This window comes from Bos mutus, chromosome 26, assembly GCF_027580195.1.
Source record: "Bos mutus isolate GX-2022 chromosome 26, NWIPB_WYAK_1.1, whole genome shotgun sequence".
Lineage (NCBI taxonomy): Eukaryota > Metazoa > Chordata > Mammalia > Artiodactyla > Bovidae > Bos > Bos mutus.
This window is the reverse complement of record NC_091642.1, coordinates 30,381,510-30,396,659: the sequence shown is the minus strand read 5'-3', so window position 1 is coordinate 30,396,659 and position 15,150 is coordinate 30,381,510. Positions and strand designations below refer to the sequence as shown.

The 15,150-nt window shown below is 45.2% G+C and overlaps 1 protein-coding gene across 4 annotated transcripts in view; it reads right to left on the bottom strand.

Moving 5' to 3' along the window:
* PKD2L1 (polycystin 2 like 1, transient receptor potential cation channel) overlaps window positions 1-15,150 on the bottom strand; it is a 74,945-nt gene that overhangs the window by 39,788 nt on the left and 20,007 nt on the right. For 3 of the 4 annotated variants that reach the window (XM_070363784.1, XM_070363785.1, XM_070363786.1), the window contains exon 3: window positions 11,154-11,267. In XM_070363784.1, coding sequence (XP_070219885.1) covers window positions 11,154-11,267 — 114 coding nt within the window. Of the gene's footprint in view, window positions 1-11,153; window positions 11,268-11,633; window positions 11,914-15,150 lie in introns of all 4 variants that reach the window. The other variant, XM_005892068.3, reaches the window with a different exon arrangement.

The following is a 15,150-nucleotide window of genomic DNA, read 5'->3' as shown; positions in this document are numbered from 1 at the left end:
AGAAGACTCTTGAGAGTCCCTTGGACTGCAAGGAGATCCAACCAGTCCATCCTAAAGGAGACCAGTTGGGTGTTCTTTGGAAGGACTGATGCTGAGGCTGAAACTCCAATACTTTGGCCACCTCATGCGATGAGCTGACTCATTGGAAAAGACTCTGATGCTGGGAGGGATTGGGGGCAGGAGGAGAAGGGGACGACAGAGGATGAGATGGCTGGATGGCATCACCGACTCGATGGACATGAGTTTGGGTGAACTCTGGGAGTTGGTGATGGACATGGAGGCCTGGCATGCTGGGATTCATGGGGTCACAAAGAGTCAGACACAACTGAGCAACTGAACTGAACTGGAGGATTATAGAACAACTATGTATCCTGGTTGAGAAGTTTCTCCTTCTTAAAAACCTTCTGTTCTATACTTCAGTGTCTCTTTTGCTGTCTCGTACATAGGGTTATTGTTACCATCTTTCTAAATTCCATATATATGCGTTAGTATACTGTATTGGTGTTTTTCTTTCTGGCTTACTTCACTCTGTATAATAGGCTCCAGTTTCATCCACTTCATTAGAACTGATTCAAATGTATTCTTTTTAATGGCTGAGTAATACTCCATTGGGTATATGTACCACAGCTTTCTTATCCATTCATCTGCCGATGGACATCTAGGTTGCTTCCATGTCCTGGCTATTATAAACAGTGCTGTGATGAACATTGGGGTACACGTGTCTCCTTCCCTTCTGGTTTCCTCAGTGTGTATGCCCAGCAGTGGGATTGCTGGATCATAAGGCAGTTCTATTTCCTGTTTTTTAAGGAATCTCCACACTGTTCTCCATAGTGGCTGTACTAGTTTGCATTCCCACCAACAGTGTAAGAGGGTTCCCTTTTCTCCACACCCTCTCCAGCATTTATTGCTTGTAGACTTTTGGATTGCAGCCATTCTGACTGGCGTGAAATGGTACCTCAGTATATCTGTGGTGGATTCATTTTGATATTTGGCAAAACTAATACAATATTGTAAAGTTTAAAAAAAAAAAAAAACAACCTTCTGACTAATCCTGTTATCTTAAAATGCAAATTGTCGAAGTGGGTCTGTGTGTGTGTATTTAGTTGTGTCAGACTCTTTTAGACCCCATGGAACCTTGAGACATTCTTTTGATTTATTGTGATAACCAATTTAAAAACTATAACTCCTTTGCTAAAACTCGCTGGTGGGCACTCCTCATCCCCCTTCTGATGTCTATATCGGAAGCTTTCTCTGTCTCTTTTCATACTTTAATAAAACTGCTACACAAAAGCTCTTGAGTGATCAAGCCTGGTCCCTGGTCCTGAAGCTAAATCTCTTCCAGGAATCTGACATCGTTCACCATAAGCTCTCAGCTGTAAAGAATCGGCCTGCAAGCAGCAGATATGGGTTCAATCTCTGGGTCTGGAAGATCCCCCTGGAGAAGGAAATGGCAACCCACTCCAGTATTCTTGCCTAGGAAACCTCATGGACAGGGGAGCCTGGTGGGCTACAATCCATGGGGTCGCAAGAGTTGGACATAACTTAGAGACTAAACCACCACCACCACCATTTCTTATGTGCCTAGAAAATGGTTCAAATGATACACACCAAACTGTTAATAGTGGTTAATAACAGTGGCCTTATTGGACTTTTTAAAACAAGGACTGTGTATTAGTTAACATTTCAATAAAGATGTTCCCAGAAATTTTTTTTGGGGGGTTGGAATTTTTTGTAAGGAATGAGGAAAAATACTATTTTACATTTTCCTGTTATACTTATCTTTTCAGACTCGGAGTACAGCAAAGCTCTTGTGTTTCTATAGTCTGAGGCCTTAGCTGGCTCTGGCTACCTCCTCCAACCCCTGCCTCCTCAAGGCTGAAAGCCAATGATGTTAAAACAAACAAGCCAGCAAACAGCAATGACTTTAGGCCTCTCTGGCATTGACTCTGGGTCTCCTCAGATGCAAACGCTTGCCTGCCTCTGGGAGCTGTGAACGTTCCCAGATTGCTCTGACCATTTCGCCCCCCACATCTTGCCATGGTCCAGAGCACCTGTTCACCACTGTATTCATCACACCATGACACTGTTGCTTTACATTTCTACCATCTTTCCTCCTTGAGGGCAGAGGATGAATCTCTGTATTTCAAACCCTTTTACAGTTGGCCTAGGGCCTGACATAGCGAAAGGTGAAAGTTAGTCATTCAGTCAAGTCTGACTCTTTGAGATCCCATGGACTGTAGCCTGCCCAGTTCCTCTGTCCATGGAATTCTCCAGGCAAGAATACTGGAGTAGGTTGCTATTTCCTTCTCCAGGGGATCTTCCCCACCCAGGGATTGAACCCAGGTCTCAATTCTTTACCAGTTGAGCCACTAGGGAAGCCAGGACTTCATATATGTTTGAATGAGTCAATGTGTAAATACCCAGGCTCTTGCCCTTCATCTGAACTTTTTCCTAATAAGCTCTCTTTGTCTCATTTGTCCTTTTCCTCAATGTTGTGAAATAATTTGGTTTGACTAGCTCAGACTCATCCTCTAAGTCAGTGGTTCACAAACATTTTGTTCTCAAGAACCCCTGAAAGGGTCTCAGGATATATCCAGGTGTCCTTAGAGCACACCTTTGAGAACCACTGCCCTTTGCCTATTTCTGTGACTAGCCTCCACCCAGACTTGAGAATCTGCCTGAACTTAAAACCCTAGACTTTCTCCTGCCACCATCCCACACTGTAAAGAGATCATTATCAGTATTATTATAATCCCTTATCTACATACCGTATTACATACTTTACAAAGACCTTTCCCCTGCAACATCTCCGTATAGCTGGTCAGACATGGGGAGATTATTCCACCTTATCCACGAGCAGTTTCCTATGAATCATGAGGTTCAGAGTTATTTGACTAGCTCAGGTCATTTAGCTGGCAAGAGGCAGAGTCAGCACTCAGACTCATGCCTTATAAATATGAACTATGTGTTCTTCCTCTAGCCACTTACACTGGCAGTGCCCCAGATTTCATCAGCTAGTGGTGCCTGCACTTCTGCACTTGACTGAAGCGTGGTCATGTTGCTGTTGTTTAGTTGTTAAGTCATGTATGACTCTTTTGCCAGGATCCTCTGTCCATGGGATTTCCTAAGCATGAATATTAGAATAGGTTGCCATTTTCTTCTCCAGGGATCTTCCCGATCCAAGGATCAAACCTGTGTCTCCTGTATTGGCAGGTGGATTCTTTACCACTGACCCACCTGGGAAGCCTCAAGCATAGTCATAGTTCTGAAAAACCCTTTCCCTGATCCTAAGATCTAGCATTTAAATGTACGGTTTGTTTCTAGAGACCAGTGACAGCCCCCCAAATGGGAGTAAACTAAATGACAAGTTATCATTCAGCACTGGACTGTAGGATATGTCCAGACCCGCTGGTCTTATAATAGTGATCCAGGCCCTGGAAATTCCAGGGCACCAGGGAATTCTGCTACAGCAAACACAGATCAAAGCCTGCTGTGCTGTGCTATGCGTAGTCACTCAGTCATGTCTGACTCTTTGCAACTCCATGGACTGCAGCCTGCCAGGCTCCTCGGTCCGTGGGGGTTCCCTAGGTAAGAATACTGGAGTGGGTAGCCATGCCCTCCTCCAGGGCATTTTTCTAATCCAGGGATCGAACCCAGGTCTCCTGCATTGTAGGTGGATTCTTTACTCCCTGAGCCACTAGGGAAGCCCCAAAGCCTGCTGGTAGGGCCTAAATCTCTATCATTTAGGTTTACTTGACTCAGATCATCTCACTCTCGTACTGAAGGACATCTTAATTCTCTGGGTCTGGACGGGCCATGGTTAACTAAGTATGCTAGTAGAGGCATGCAATTATTATCCCACGGTCATCTTTTTTTTTTTTTTTTTGACTGTGCCAGGTCTTAGTTGTGACCAGCAAACTCTTAGCTGTGGCCTGTGAGATCCAGTTCCCTAACCAGGGATCAAAACCCGGACCCCTGCATTGGGAGCATGGAGTCTTAGCCACTGGACCACCAGGGAAGCCCCTCATGGCCATTCTTAATCTTTGGCAACCTCATCTGGAGGGCTAGTCTTTCTGATCCTTGCTAAGCATTATACTGGTATTTTTCAAACAGATCTCAGGTTCTGGTGGGTTAAACTTTTCATTTCCGTATTTTCCAAATTTATGGAAATGATGTGGAATGACAACTGATATTTATTGAAAGGCTACTCTACGCCAAGCACCATATTAAGTACCTTTTTTGTTTTCCACTAGTCTCACAAAGCAGACATTATCCTCATTTGAAATACAAGGAAATCAAAGCCTCCATGGATTTAAATATCTTGACCTAGATCTTATCAAAGGCACATGTCTAATAACTGGTCTCACCATCATTTGAAGGAAGTCATCTTATTCCAGGTCCCATACTATCTCCATCACCACTGTGCCTTCACTAAGGTTATGATTCTATATGACCAATTATCTTCTGCCATCATTACAGCCACGTGGGGGATGGGGCTCACCTAAAGATATTTCCTTAACCTCTCATATCTTTCTGTTCCTTTCTTTGTTAATTCTAGGGACACTCAGTTAAGAAAGCCATCTTCTATGAAGGTTTCTCAAAATATTAAAAATAAAATTATCATATGATCCAGTAATTTTATTTCTAGGTATTTATTCAAAGGAAATGAAATCTGTACATCCCTATGTTTACTGCAATATTATTTGCAATAACCAAGACACGGAAACACTGATGGATGAATGGATAGAGAAGGTGATGTGTGTATGTGTGTATGTAAAGAGAGAAACACTGTGTGACTTTACTTACTGGTACAATCTTAAAAAACAAAGAAACCAAAACAAACAAACAAACAAACAAACAAACAAAAAGAAAACCATCTCAATCTCCTGAACTCATAGATACAGAGAACAGATTGGTGGTTACCAGACACAGGAGGTGGGCAAAACGGGTGAAAGTGGTCAAAATGTAAAGATTTCCAGTTATAAGAAGTAAGTCTTGGGCCACAGGGCTGGTGACTATATTTGAAAAGCTGCTAAGAAAGTAGATCTTAAAAGTTCTCATTATAAGAAAAAAAACTGTAATTATGTGTGCTGATAAACTAAACTTAACTACACTTACTGTGGTAATCCTTTAACAATATATAAGTATATCAGATCATCATGTTATACATCTAAAACTAAGACAATGGTACATTATCAATTGTATCTCAATCTAAAAAAAAAAAAGACATATTCTTCCTAATCTCCAAGCTTACTCCAGCCTCTCCTGTTAGTGTAAGATTCCATCAGTCTACAGACAGAACCTTAAAATCCACTAAAAGAAAGCTGAGTGAACAGAGGCTGGCATTTCCTGACAACCAGTAGTGGATAAAGAGCATCCAGTTGACATTAATTGGTGTGTAGATATAAGTCGCCAAAGGCCAACGGTCTTTGCCCTCCTCCACAGCTCCATGGTGACCAGACCCAGCCTTGTCTTGGCTCAGAGCTGCTTCTATTCGAGGGGAGTGAGGGACAGTCCCAGGTGTGCCTTTGAGATAACAATGCTGTCTCCTAAAACAAACAGCCATTGTTTCTACACAAAGACCTTCAATGTCTCCTCCGTCAACAAAAGGCTACAGCCATCCTGCCAAGAAGGCAAAAGGCTGGAAGCCCTTTCAGAAATAGCATGATGGTGGGTGGGAAGGGGAGGGGGCAGGAAGATCATTCTTAAGCACTTTCTCTGCCCAGAAATAGGAGTAACTCTACCCATCAGGAACCAGACTGAATTATTGATCATTCCTGGACTATTCATAATGACAATCATAACAGCTTTCTAAGCTGTGGAACGGAAATAATAGTATCTACTCCTTACAGGATTGCTGTCAGGATCAAATGAGATAACAGGTGTGAAAGCACAACTGATATGGTTATTATGTAAAGATTGATAGTTCACCCATAATGCCTCTATCAAAAAGACAGATTTATTTTAACCAGATGAGACTCCAAATACCCTGGTGTCTAGATCCACCCAGTTCCTGATCCAAAGCATAATGGAGAAGAAATGTAATTAGTATGGCTAACCACCCTGGTTTACTGGTGCCCATCCCAGGCCAAATTGCTGTGCAGGTGATAGGTGACCTAGCTGACTATTCTTTCCAGCCCCAGGAACCCACATCTTGGAAGTGAGCCCCTTGGTGGTTGGTCCCTCACCTAGGGTCTAATGTGCCAAACTTCACCCCCAATCTTCTTCCTTGCTCTTCTTAAAATGTATTTCTTATGCAATTTATACAAAAATAAACACATAATATATTAAAACATGAGAAAACTGTCCATCCTCACTAGTGACCAAAGACAAATAAATTAAGGCAAACTATACTGTTATGCCTATTTAATAATAAAAATTATAAATAAGAATATTCAATGTTATCAAAGTTGTGACAAAATTGGTGTGATCTTACAATGCTAGCAATATAATACATTTATATGATTGCTTACAGAGGCAAAATAACAACACATAGCAAGCACTAAGAAGACAGTCCCATCTTTGGCATAGTAACCTCTCTCCCTGAAAATTCCAAGGAGGTAATTCAACAAAAGTGGTGAAAAAAAGCAGCAAGTATAGATATATTTACCTATTCTTGGCAAATACTGAAATAACAGGAGAAATGTTTTAGTTAACTGAGGTGTGACTGTAGTTATTAAAATGAAAATATGAAAAACACTTAGAAACATGAGGAACTATGATATAATTCCAAGTGAAAGCACACAATCTGATGTGAGGCAACATAACTTCATCAGTCATATACTATGGTGTATGGCCCCCTTGTGACTCAGCTGGTAAAGAATCTGCCTGCAACGCACGTGACCTGGGTTCGATCCCTGGGTTGGGAAGATCCCCTGGAGAAGGGAAAGGCTACCCACTCCAGTATTCCTACCTGGAGAATTCCATTCTAAACCCACAGAATACACAGCACCAAGAGTGAACCATAATGTGAAGTATGGACTTTGGATGATGACAATGTGGCAACATAACCTCATCAGTCATAACAGGTACCACCCTGGCTCTGTGTGTGTGGAAGTGAGAGGTCCTTCCACTATCTCCATAGTTTTGCCTTTTCCAGAATGTCATATAGTCAGAATCCTACAATATACAGTCTTTTCAGACTTGCTTCTTTCTTGAAAGGTGCTTTTTTTACCAGCAGACTAAAAGTTCGAGTATTTGGAAATCCCCTTAGCACAAAGATAACTACTATCAATGATTGTGTGAGGTTCTTTATACATTATCTCCATAAGTATTATTAGCCTTGTTCTACCAACAAGGAAGTACTTAAAATCACAAAACTAGTAAGGAGAAGAGCTGGCATCTGAATCTAGTTTTTCTGACTCCAATATCCTGATCTTTCCATTATGCCATAGCTTAATGCCAGATATGTGTCCTATAGCAGCTGAACCTAGTCTCAGGAACTCATGGGGAAAAAAGCAAATTGATACAGTACATATCCAACCAGATGTCACGGCAGTTCTTAGAAGACAGCATCCTGATAGAACAATAGCCATTCTGCTTTATGCCAGATTCAATGGCTGGGACTTGCATCCCTGTCCTTAGGCAGGAGAGTTTAGTCAGCACACTAACTAGCAAAATTAAAGTAGGCATAGTCTAGTGTTTCTTAACATTTTTTTGCATTGTACCCTAACCCAGGAGCCTCTTTAGACATTTTTTCCTAATCACCCTATACCCTAATTAAATTTTAATATCACATACATTTTCTACATTAGCTCATGTACTAGGGTCCTTTGGAGATCCAAAAGCTATAGAAATAGCTAAGCAGGGTTGTTTTGCTCTGAAGGCAACTATTTTCACCCCTTTGGGGGCTACACCATCCCCACTGAGAATATGTAGTCTAGTTGCAGATGGCCAGAGCTCAAGGAGGCTGAGTGAAGAAGCGAAGATGCTAGAAAGGTGAGGTCAGGACCCTGGAGAGCACCAAAGAAGCCCTACTGAGACCTTGTCAAAGGCTCTGTGTTACCTGAAAATTAGCCTGAAGCAAGGAAGGGGCTGTGAGAGGAGGGGGCCTAGGAAACTAGTATTAGTGATATTTTATTGCATGTTGTAGGAATCATCAGAATATGAAGACCTCCAAATTCTCTTTCAAAAGAAAGTTCTTGAGGGAGCTGGCAGTCTGTACTTATAAGTCTTTACAGGGTCCTCAGGATAATATTCCAATTACTTATTATACTTTATAAAGCCCTTCACAACACCCTCTGCTTAAACAGCTGGCCTTGTCTTCCTTTACACTTTGTTCTTCAAATCCCTGCTCCAGCCACACTGAGGCACTCTCACTAAACTATGCCCTCTGTCATTTCTGGGGCTTGGCACACATTATTCCCTTTTCCCAGAAACTTACTCATCTTCACCTTTCAGGGAGCAGAATTCTCCTCCTCATTCAGGTTTTAGTTCAGACATTACTTCCTCTGCCTGTCCTCATACATCCCTCAGTTCTGGAGTAAGAGCATCACAGAACTCTGAACTGGTTGGATTGACTATGGAGTATTTTGTCCATTAGGGGTATCATATATATCAGACCTGGAGACAAGCAATCAGGATGGTGAGCATTATGGAATATATATGCTAGGCATGGAGGTAATGACTCCATGGATCTTACTTCATGTATCTCATGTAATAATCCTATTGGATTGGGTAGGTATAGAAGAGAAAACGAAACCTCAAAGAAGTTAAGCTACTTACTCAAGGTCCCTCACCTGGTAAATGGTAGAACATGGTGTTTGAACCCAAGTCTGTGTAAATTCAGAGCCCATGCCTTCAGTCGCTGCATAATACCACTTCTGGAAACCATTTTATAATGACTGGCTTAGTGGGAAATTAGCAGGTATCTAATCCAGAGAACAGATCACCACATTCATTCACACAGCTGAAGAATTGTCACTTTGGAGAGTAACAGGGAAGTAGATGGCTCAATAGAAGGAAGTTCTCAAAAAGGAGAAGGTTGAGCCCCCGAAAGGCCCAGGGATCAGTCATCTCTGCATATCTCAGTCCAAGGTCTGGTCCAAGGTCTGGTACAGAAGGGGGAGCTCCGTGGATGGAAGGAAATAGGGCTGCCTCATGAAACAGTGAAACTCTCATGGATGCTCCACAGGGAGGATCAAGGAGAAAGGATTTCTATCTCTTTGAACTAGATGACCTGTAAAGCTCCTGGCCACTCAAAGTTTCTGTGATCATTGGATTGAGTCTATGACTCAGACTTTGGCAAGTTACAGACCACCTAGTATTCGGCAGTGTGTTGGGATCTCAAAAAGTGGAGAATGTGAGCGGATGGACTACTGGGCTCTGAGAACTGTAGCTTCCCACCCAGAAGCCAGAATGGTTCACTCTAACTCTGGGGATCCAGAAACCTCCCGATCTTGCTCTGGAAATAGAGACATTCTAGTCGTTTATAAAGAAAGGCTCTGCCTGCATGTTACAGCTGCTGTCATAGGATCTGAAAACAGAGAGAAACACTCCTTCCTGGCAGATGGTTGAGACAAAAAGACAGTATGTCAACAAATGAATTTCTGACAGTCATTTGCTGAGAGGAATAAAATGGGTCCCACAAAACATACCCTGGGTCAACTGTTGCTCCCCACATGCTCTGTCTCCTTTCACTCCATGCTGATGGCCTATGGCAAACACAGAGCTACCCTCCTCTCCCCAAAGAATGAGTCCCAACCAAGTCCAACCAAAGCAAGTGCTCAGCTTTCCTAGAGGGCTCATTTAAATGTGGGTGGCTCACAAACATGATGACATTTTTAACCAAAATTATATTATCAGATCTTCAGATTCTACTTGCAGAATATTTATGCAACCTAGAAAGAGCAGAGACTTCTGTGAGGTATGTGCTGTGCTGTGCTCAGTTGCTCAGTCATGTGCAACTCTTTGCCTCCCTGTGAACTGTAACCCACCAGGCTTCTCTACCCATAGGGATTCTCCAGACAAGAATACTAGACTGAGTTGCCATACCCTCCTCCAGGGGATCTTCCCAACCCAGGCATCGAATCCAGGTCTCCTGCATTGCAGGGAGATTTTTTTTTTTTACCATCTGAGCCACCAGGGAAGCCCAAGAATACTGAAGTAGGTAACCTAACCTTTCTCCAGGGGATCTTCCCGACCCAGAAATTGAACTGGGGTCTCCTGCATTGCAAGTGGATTCTTTAAGCTGAGCTACCAGGGAAGCCCTCTGTGAGGTATAAAGTCATCTAGTAATGGAGGCACCTTAGCTGTATGATCTAAGCTGCAGCTTCAAGTCAACACACACGTACCCACACAACTCTATCAAACTAACCAAAATGCACTTGTGTGAGAACTTAAAGCAGCAATTAACTAAGTACAAAGCACACTTACCTATAGGCCTTATAGCATCTGTTCAATCCATCTTTATCACTAACTCCAGTTCTTCCATGACTCACTGATCTAGCTTTTCACTTGCTTCTCTCAAGGGACAGACCAAACCTTCCCAGCTTATATCTATACATAGAGTTTCAGATAAGCTTCCCTCCATACCTGTGGCATGGTGCTCTCTCACATGGGAGAATCTTAGCTGCACTGATTATAATACCATTTGCACCTTTAACCCTTTTATTAGGGAGGTGAGTTCTAAGGCATGCCTGAATCTTTTTCTTCCCGCCTCCAAAGAAATGTAGATCAAACCTAGTCTATGATAACTATGTGAAACCCACTAAACTATTTTTTTCTGAACAGAAAAGAGTGTCACCCACTCTTTACAGAAGGTTAAAAACTTCCACCTACCAACAGAGAGCAGTGGTTGCTAAGTCAGTACCAAGAACTTGATCTTAAAAAGTGTATTCCCCTAAAAACGAAACAGACAAACAAAAAAGTGGATTCCCCCTTGTAACTTTCGACAAAGCAATTTGTATGACGTTTTCCCACAGTCTGCCTTTTTCTCCTGAACTCAGTGACATGTTCTTTTTAATTAAAAGGCCTGAAGCTGGAAAAGTATAAAATAGAATGTTATTATTGATATAAAGATCCTGGGACACGGTCTGCTCACACAAGTGGTAGAGGCTGTCCCCACAGACGCTGCCCACAGAGGTGTGTACACAGTTGCTGTACACACAGGTGCTGATCACACACAGATGTACACAGAGACAAACGTTACTCACAGAGACAGATGTCCACCAGGAACACGACGTATACCAAAAGCTCCCGCAGGGTGGTCTTGACATACAGCTCCCGGTTCTCAGCTGTGTTCTCAGTCAAGGTCGTTCCCCAAAGTCCTAAAGGGAGGGAGATGTCCAAAATTCCCACAGCAGGGTTCCTTCCAGTTACCCCACAAACTAGTCCCTGGAATTTATGCTTGTTTCCACCCCAGGCCCTTTTCCCATCACCTTACCTCAGGTGGGGCAGGCTAGGGTATCATCACATCCATGTCTTCCCTCAAACTAGCTCCCATATATGCTTCTCGGTCCCCAAGAGATGACCGTGCCAGGCTTTCCCTCTGAGAGACCACACACTAGCCTCTGTACTCTGGGGCATTCAGATCTGATACAGACAGTTCACAAACCCCATCCCCTTCCCAAAGCCTCAGCTGGCCCCTTCTCCCGACCCCAGTATCTCAGGAGGTGCCTCCCCCCACCAGGCACCTCTGATGCCGTGACAGATGCGAAGGCAGCAGCTGGACACCAGGGTCCTGTGTGCCTTCTCCTGGGGTCCATCTTCAGGCTGCTTGGGTTGGGGTTGAGACAGCACTGCACTGGAGATGGTGCAGATCTTGAGGGTCCCTCGAGGGGAGGGGGGGCCGCTATAGGTGGGGTTGTCCCAGGCTCCACTCCCCAGCTCTTGTAGCTCCTGCTCCTCGGGGCTTCCCACAGCATTCATGGGGGATGAGGCAGGGGACCTGGCACCTCAGGTACCCACTCTCACCTGGAAAAAGAGAGAACAAAGACACAGGTTAGCCTAGCCAGCAGAGGGCAAAGGGAAGGGAATGGGAGAGCAGCTGGTCTCCTGCAGCCTCTGCCTCCAGCCTTTTGTAGGGGGAGTCTGTGCCCGCTGCGGGGAGGGAGCAGAGGAGGTGGAGGGTGGGGAATGACCGTCAGTGCTGTGTCAGGGGCTCTCTCTCCCCTCAGCAAGTGCAGGGGACAAGAAGAAAGAGGGTGGGAGGGAGCTGGGAGGCAGGGGTTTGATGGGGGAATAGGAAGGTGTGGAGACTGGGTTTGGAAGGAAGGTGGGGCAAGAGAGGTGAACACTGTGGGGAGAGCAGGGCTGCTTGCAGATGGGGCCTGGGAGGGATGCTTCCCCACCTGGTAGAAGAGGTAATGAAAAAGCAGTAGGTGGGGCTGGGAGCAGAGGGAGGCTTTGGAACTTCACTGCAGGTCTGAACTCATTTCCACTAAAAGCTCCTGAAAAGGCCACCATGGATCAGGGTGCAGACCCAGGCCAGGCACAGGGACTGAAAAGTGCTGCCTCCCTCCAGGCCCAGCCAATGGTGTCTGAGGCTCTGTTATGGTCTCGCCTGGAGCTGAGCCCTGGTGGGGTGAAGAAGGGGGGCTCTCCTCCCTCATTCCACCCTCACAGCTGGGGGCAAGGATCGTGAGAGGAGGTCCCCCTGTTTCAGACACTTATGTGACAGGGTCTCTGACCGTAGATGAGGAGGGGGAATGCCTGCAGAGGTTCAGATCACCTGAATCCTTTTTTCTGAGGTCTGTCCTCTTAGATGGTCCACACTCTAGCTTACAGCTGAGCTATACTGCCAGAAAGGTCTTCCTGCAGAGTGCAGAGCTGTTTAGGGAAGAGGCTAAGCACTGATTGGGAAGACGGACCAGAGAGCAAAGGGCAAGGGCTGTGTGACCTGGGATTCCTTAAGGGGAGTGTACATCTGGACCCAGCTCAGCTGACAAGCTTATCTTCAGTTCAGTTCAGTTCAGTCGCTCAGTCACGTCCGACTCTTTGCGACCCCATGAATCGCAGCACGCTAGGCCTCCCTGTCCATCACCAACTCCCGGAGTTCACCCAGACTCACGTCCATCGAGTCAGTGATGCCATCCAGCCATCTCATCCTCTGTCATCCCCTTCTCCTCCTGCCTCCAATCCCTCCCAGCATCAGAGTCTTTTCCAATGAGTCAACTCTTCGCATGAGGTGGCCAAAGTACTGGAGTTTCAGCTTTAGCATCATTCCTTCCAAAGAAATCCCAGGGCTGATCTCCTTCAGAATGGACTGGTTGGATCTCCTTGCAGTCCAAGGGACTCTCAAGAGTCTTCTCCAACACCACAGTTCAAAAGCATCAATTCTTCAGCGCTCAGCCTTCTTCACAGTCCAACTCTTACATCCATACATGACTACTGGAAAAACCATAGCCTTGACTGGACGAACCTTTGTTGGCAAAGTAATGCCTCTGCTTTTGAATATGCTATCTAGGTTGGTCATAACTTTCCTTCCAAGGAGTAAGCATCTTTTAATTTCATGGCTGCAGTCACCATCTGCAGTGATTTTGGAGCCCAGAAAAATAAAGTCTGACACTGTTTCCACTGTTTCCCCATCTATTTCCCATGAAGTGATGGGACCGGATGCCATGATCTTCGTTTTCTGAATGTTGAGCTTTAAGCCAACTTTTTCACTCTCCACTTTCACCTTCATCAAGAGGCTTTTGAGTTCCTCTTCACTTTCTGCCATAAGGGTGGTGTCATCTGCATATCTGAGGTTATTGATATTTCTCCCAGAAATCTTGATTCCAGCTTGTGTTTCTTCCAGTCCAGCGTTTCTCATGATGTACTCTGCATATAAGTTAAATAAGCAGGGTGACAATATACAGCCTTGATGTACTCCTTTTGCGGGCCTAGAGGAGCTATCCCACGTTGAAGGTCAGGAGGGGCAGCGATGAGGAGATACCCCTCGTCCAAGGTAAGGAGCAGCGGCTGCGCTTTGCTGGAGCAGCCGTGAAGAGATACCCCACACCCAAGGTAAGAGAAACCCAAGTAAGACGGTTGGTGTTGCAAGAGGGCATCAGAGGGCAGACACACTGAAACCATACTCACAGAAAACTAGTCAGTCTAATCACACTAGGATCACAGCCTTGTCTAACTCAATGAAACTAAGCCATGCCCGTGGGACAACCCAAGACGGGCGGGTCATGGTGGAGAGATCTGACAGAATGTGGTCCACTAGAGAAGGGAATGGCAAACCACTTCAGTATTCTTGCCTTGAGAACCCCATGAACAGTATGAAAAGCTTATCTTAGCCTCTGCTTAACGCTGGACCTAGAACAGTGAGCAGGAGCACAAAATGCAGCAGGAGCAATGGCAAGGCTGATTGGCTTTTTCCCCCTAATCTTAGGTTTCTGAATCAAAACCCTGGCAAGGACCCCCAGAGATCCTTGCCTGTGCCTAGCTCCAGCCCTGAGCAAGGGCCCCAGCTTGCCTACAGGCATGCGCTGTGGCTCAGAGCAGGGCGCGCCCTACAGGTGCAGATGCTTACCTCCTCCTTGCTGGCTGGAGTGGGGGCTGCCCTCTCTCCTGCTCTTGACTCCCTCTCTGGGCTATTCCACTGCTGTTCTGGCCTGAAGCCCACCCACCTTTGTGCTCAGTAAAACATCAGCCTGGTGGAAGTGAGCAGTCTTAGGTATCCCCACAAAGAGATCCTGAGTCCAGACAACCCAGGGCTGGGCTCAGCTCCTCGTGAGTGTACTTCAGCATCTGAGATAGCAGCTGTCCTACCCCCAGGGCCTGCTGCATGGCTCTCCCACCCCAGCCCGGGACACTATGAAGGGAATGAACTCTCCATCTGAGCTGTAGCTGACTGGGCTGTAGCAACTCTGTGAGCTCTCACAGACAGAAGAGTTCCCCTCTTTGCATTTTACTGGTTAATGAGACACATTCCAAGGTGATGGTTTTCTTTGGGAAGACAAAAGATCAGGACTCGGGCCTGTACTGCCCATCTGCTCTGAAACCATCTGACAGCGAAGGAACAGGAGTTTCTACCTCTCACCCACAGGCTTTTCAAACAATTGCAAAAGGACCCTTGGCCTGCAAAACTGAGCTCTGGGACAGAGGCGATGGACAGGAAGCTAGAGTCCAAAGAAGTGGGGAGAGGAAATGGAGATGGTTTCTGATTCCTTTGGGTGATTTTATATCCTAAAGGAGGCTTATGATCAGCAGGGGTTTGGA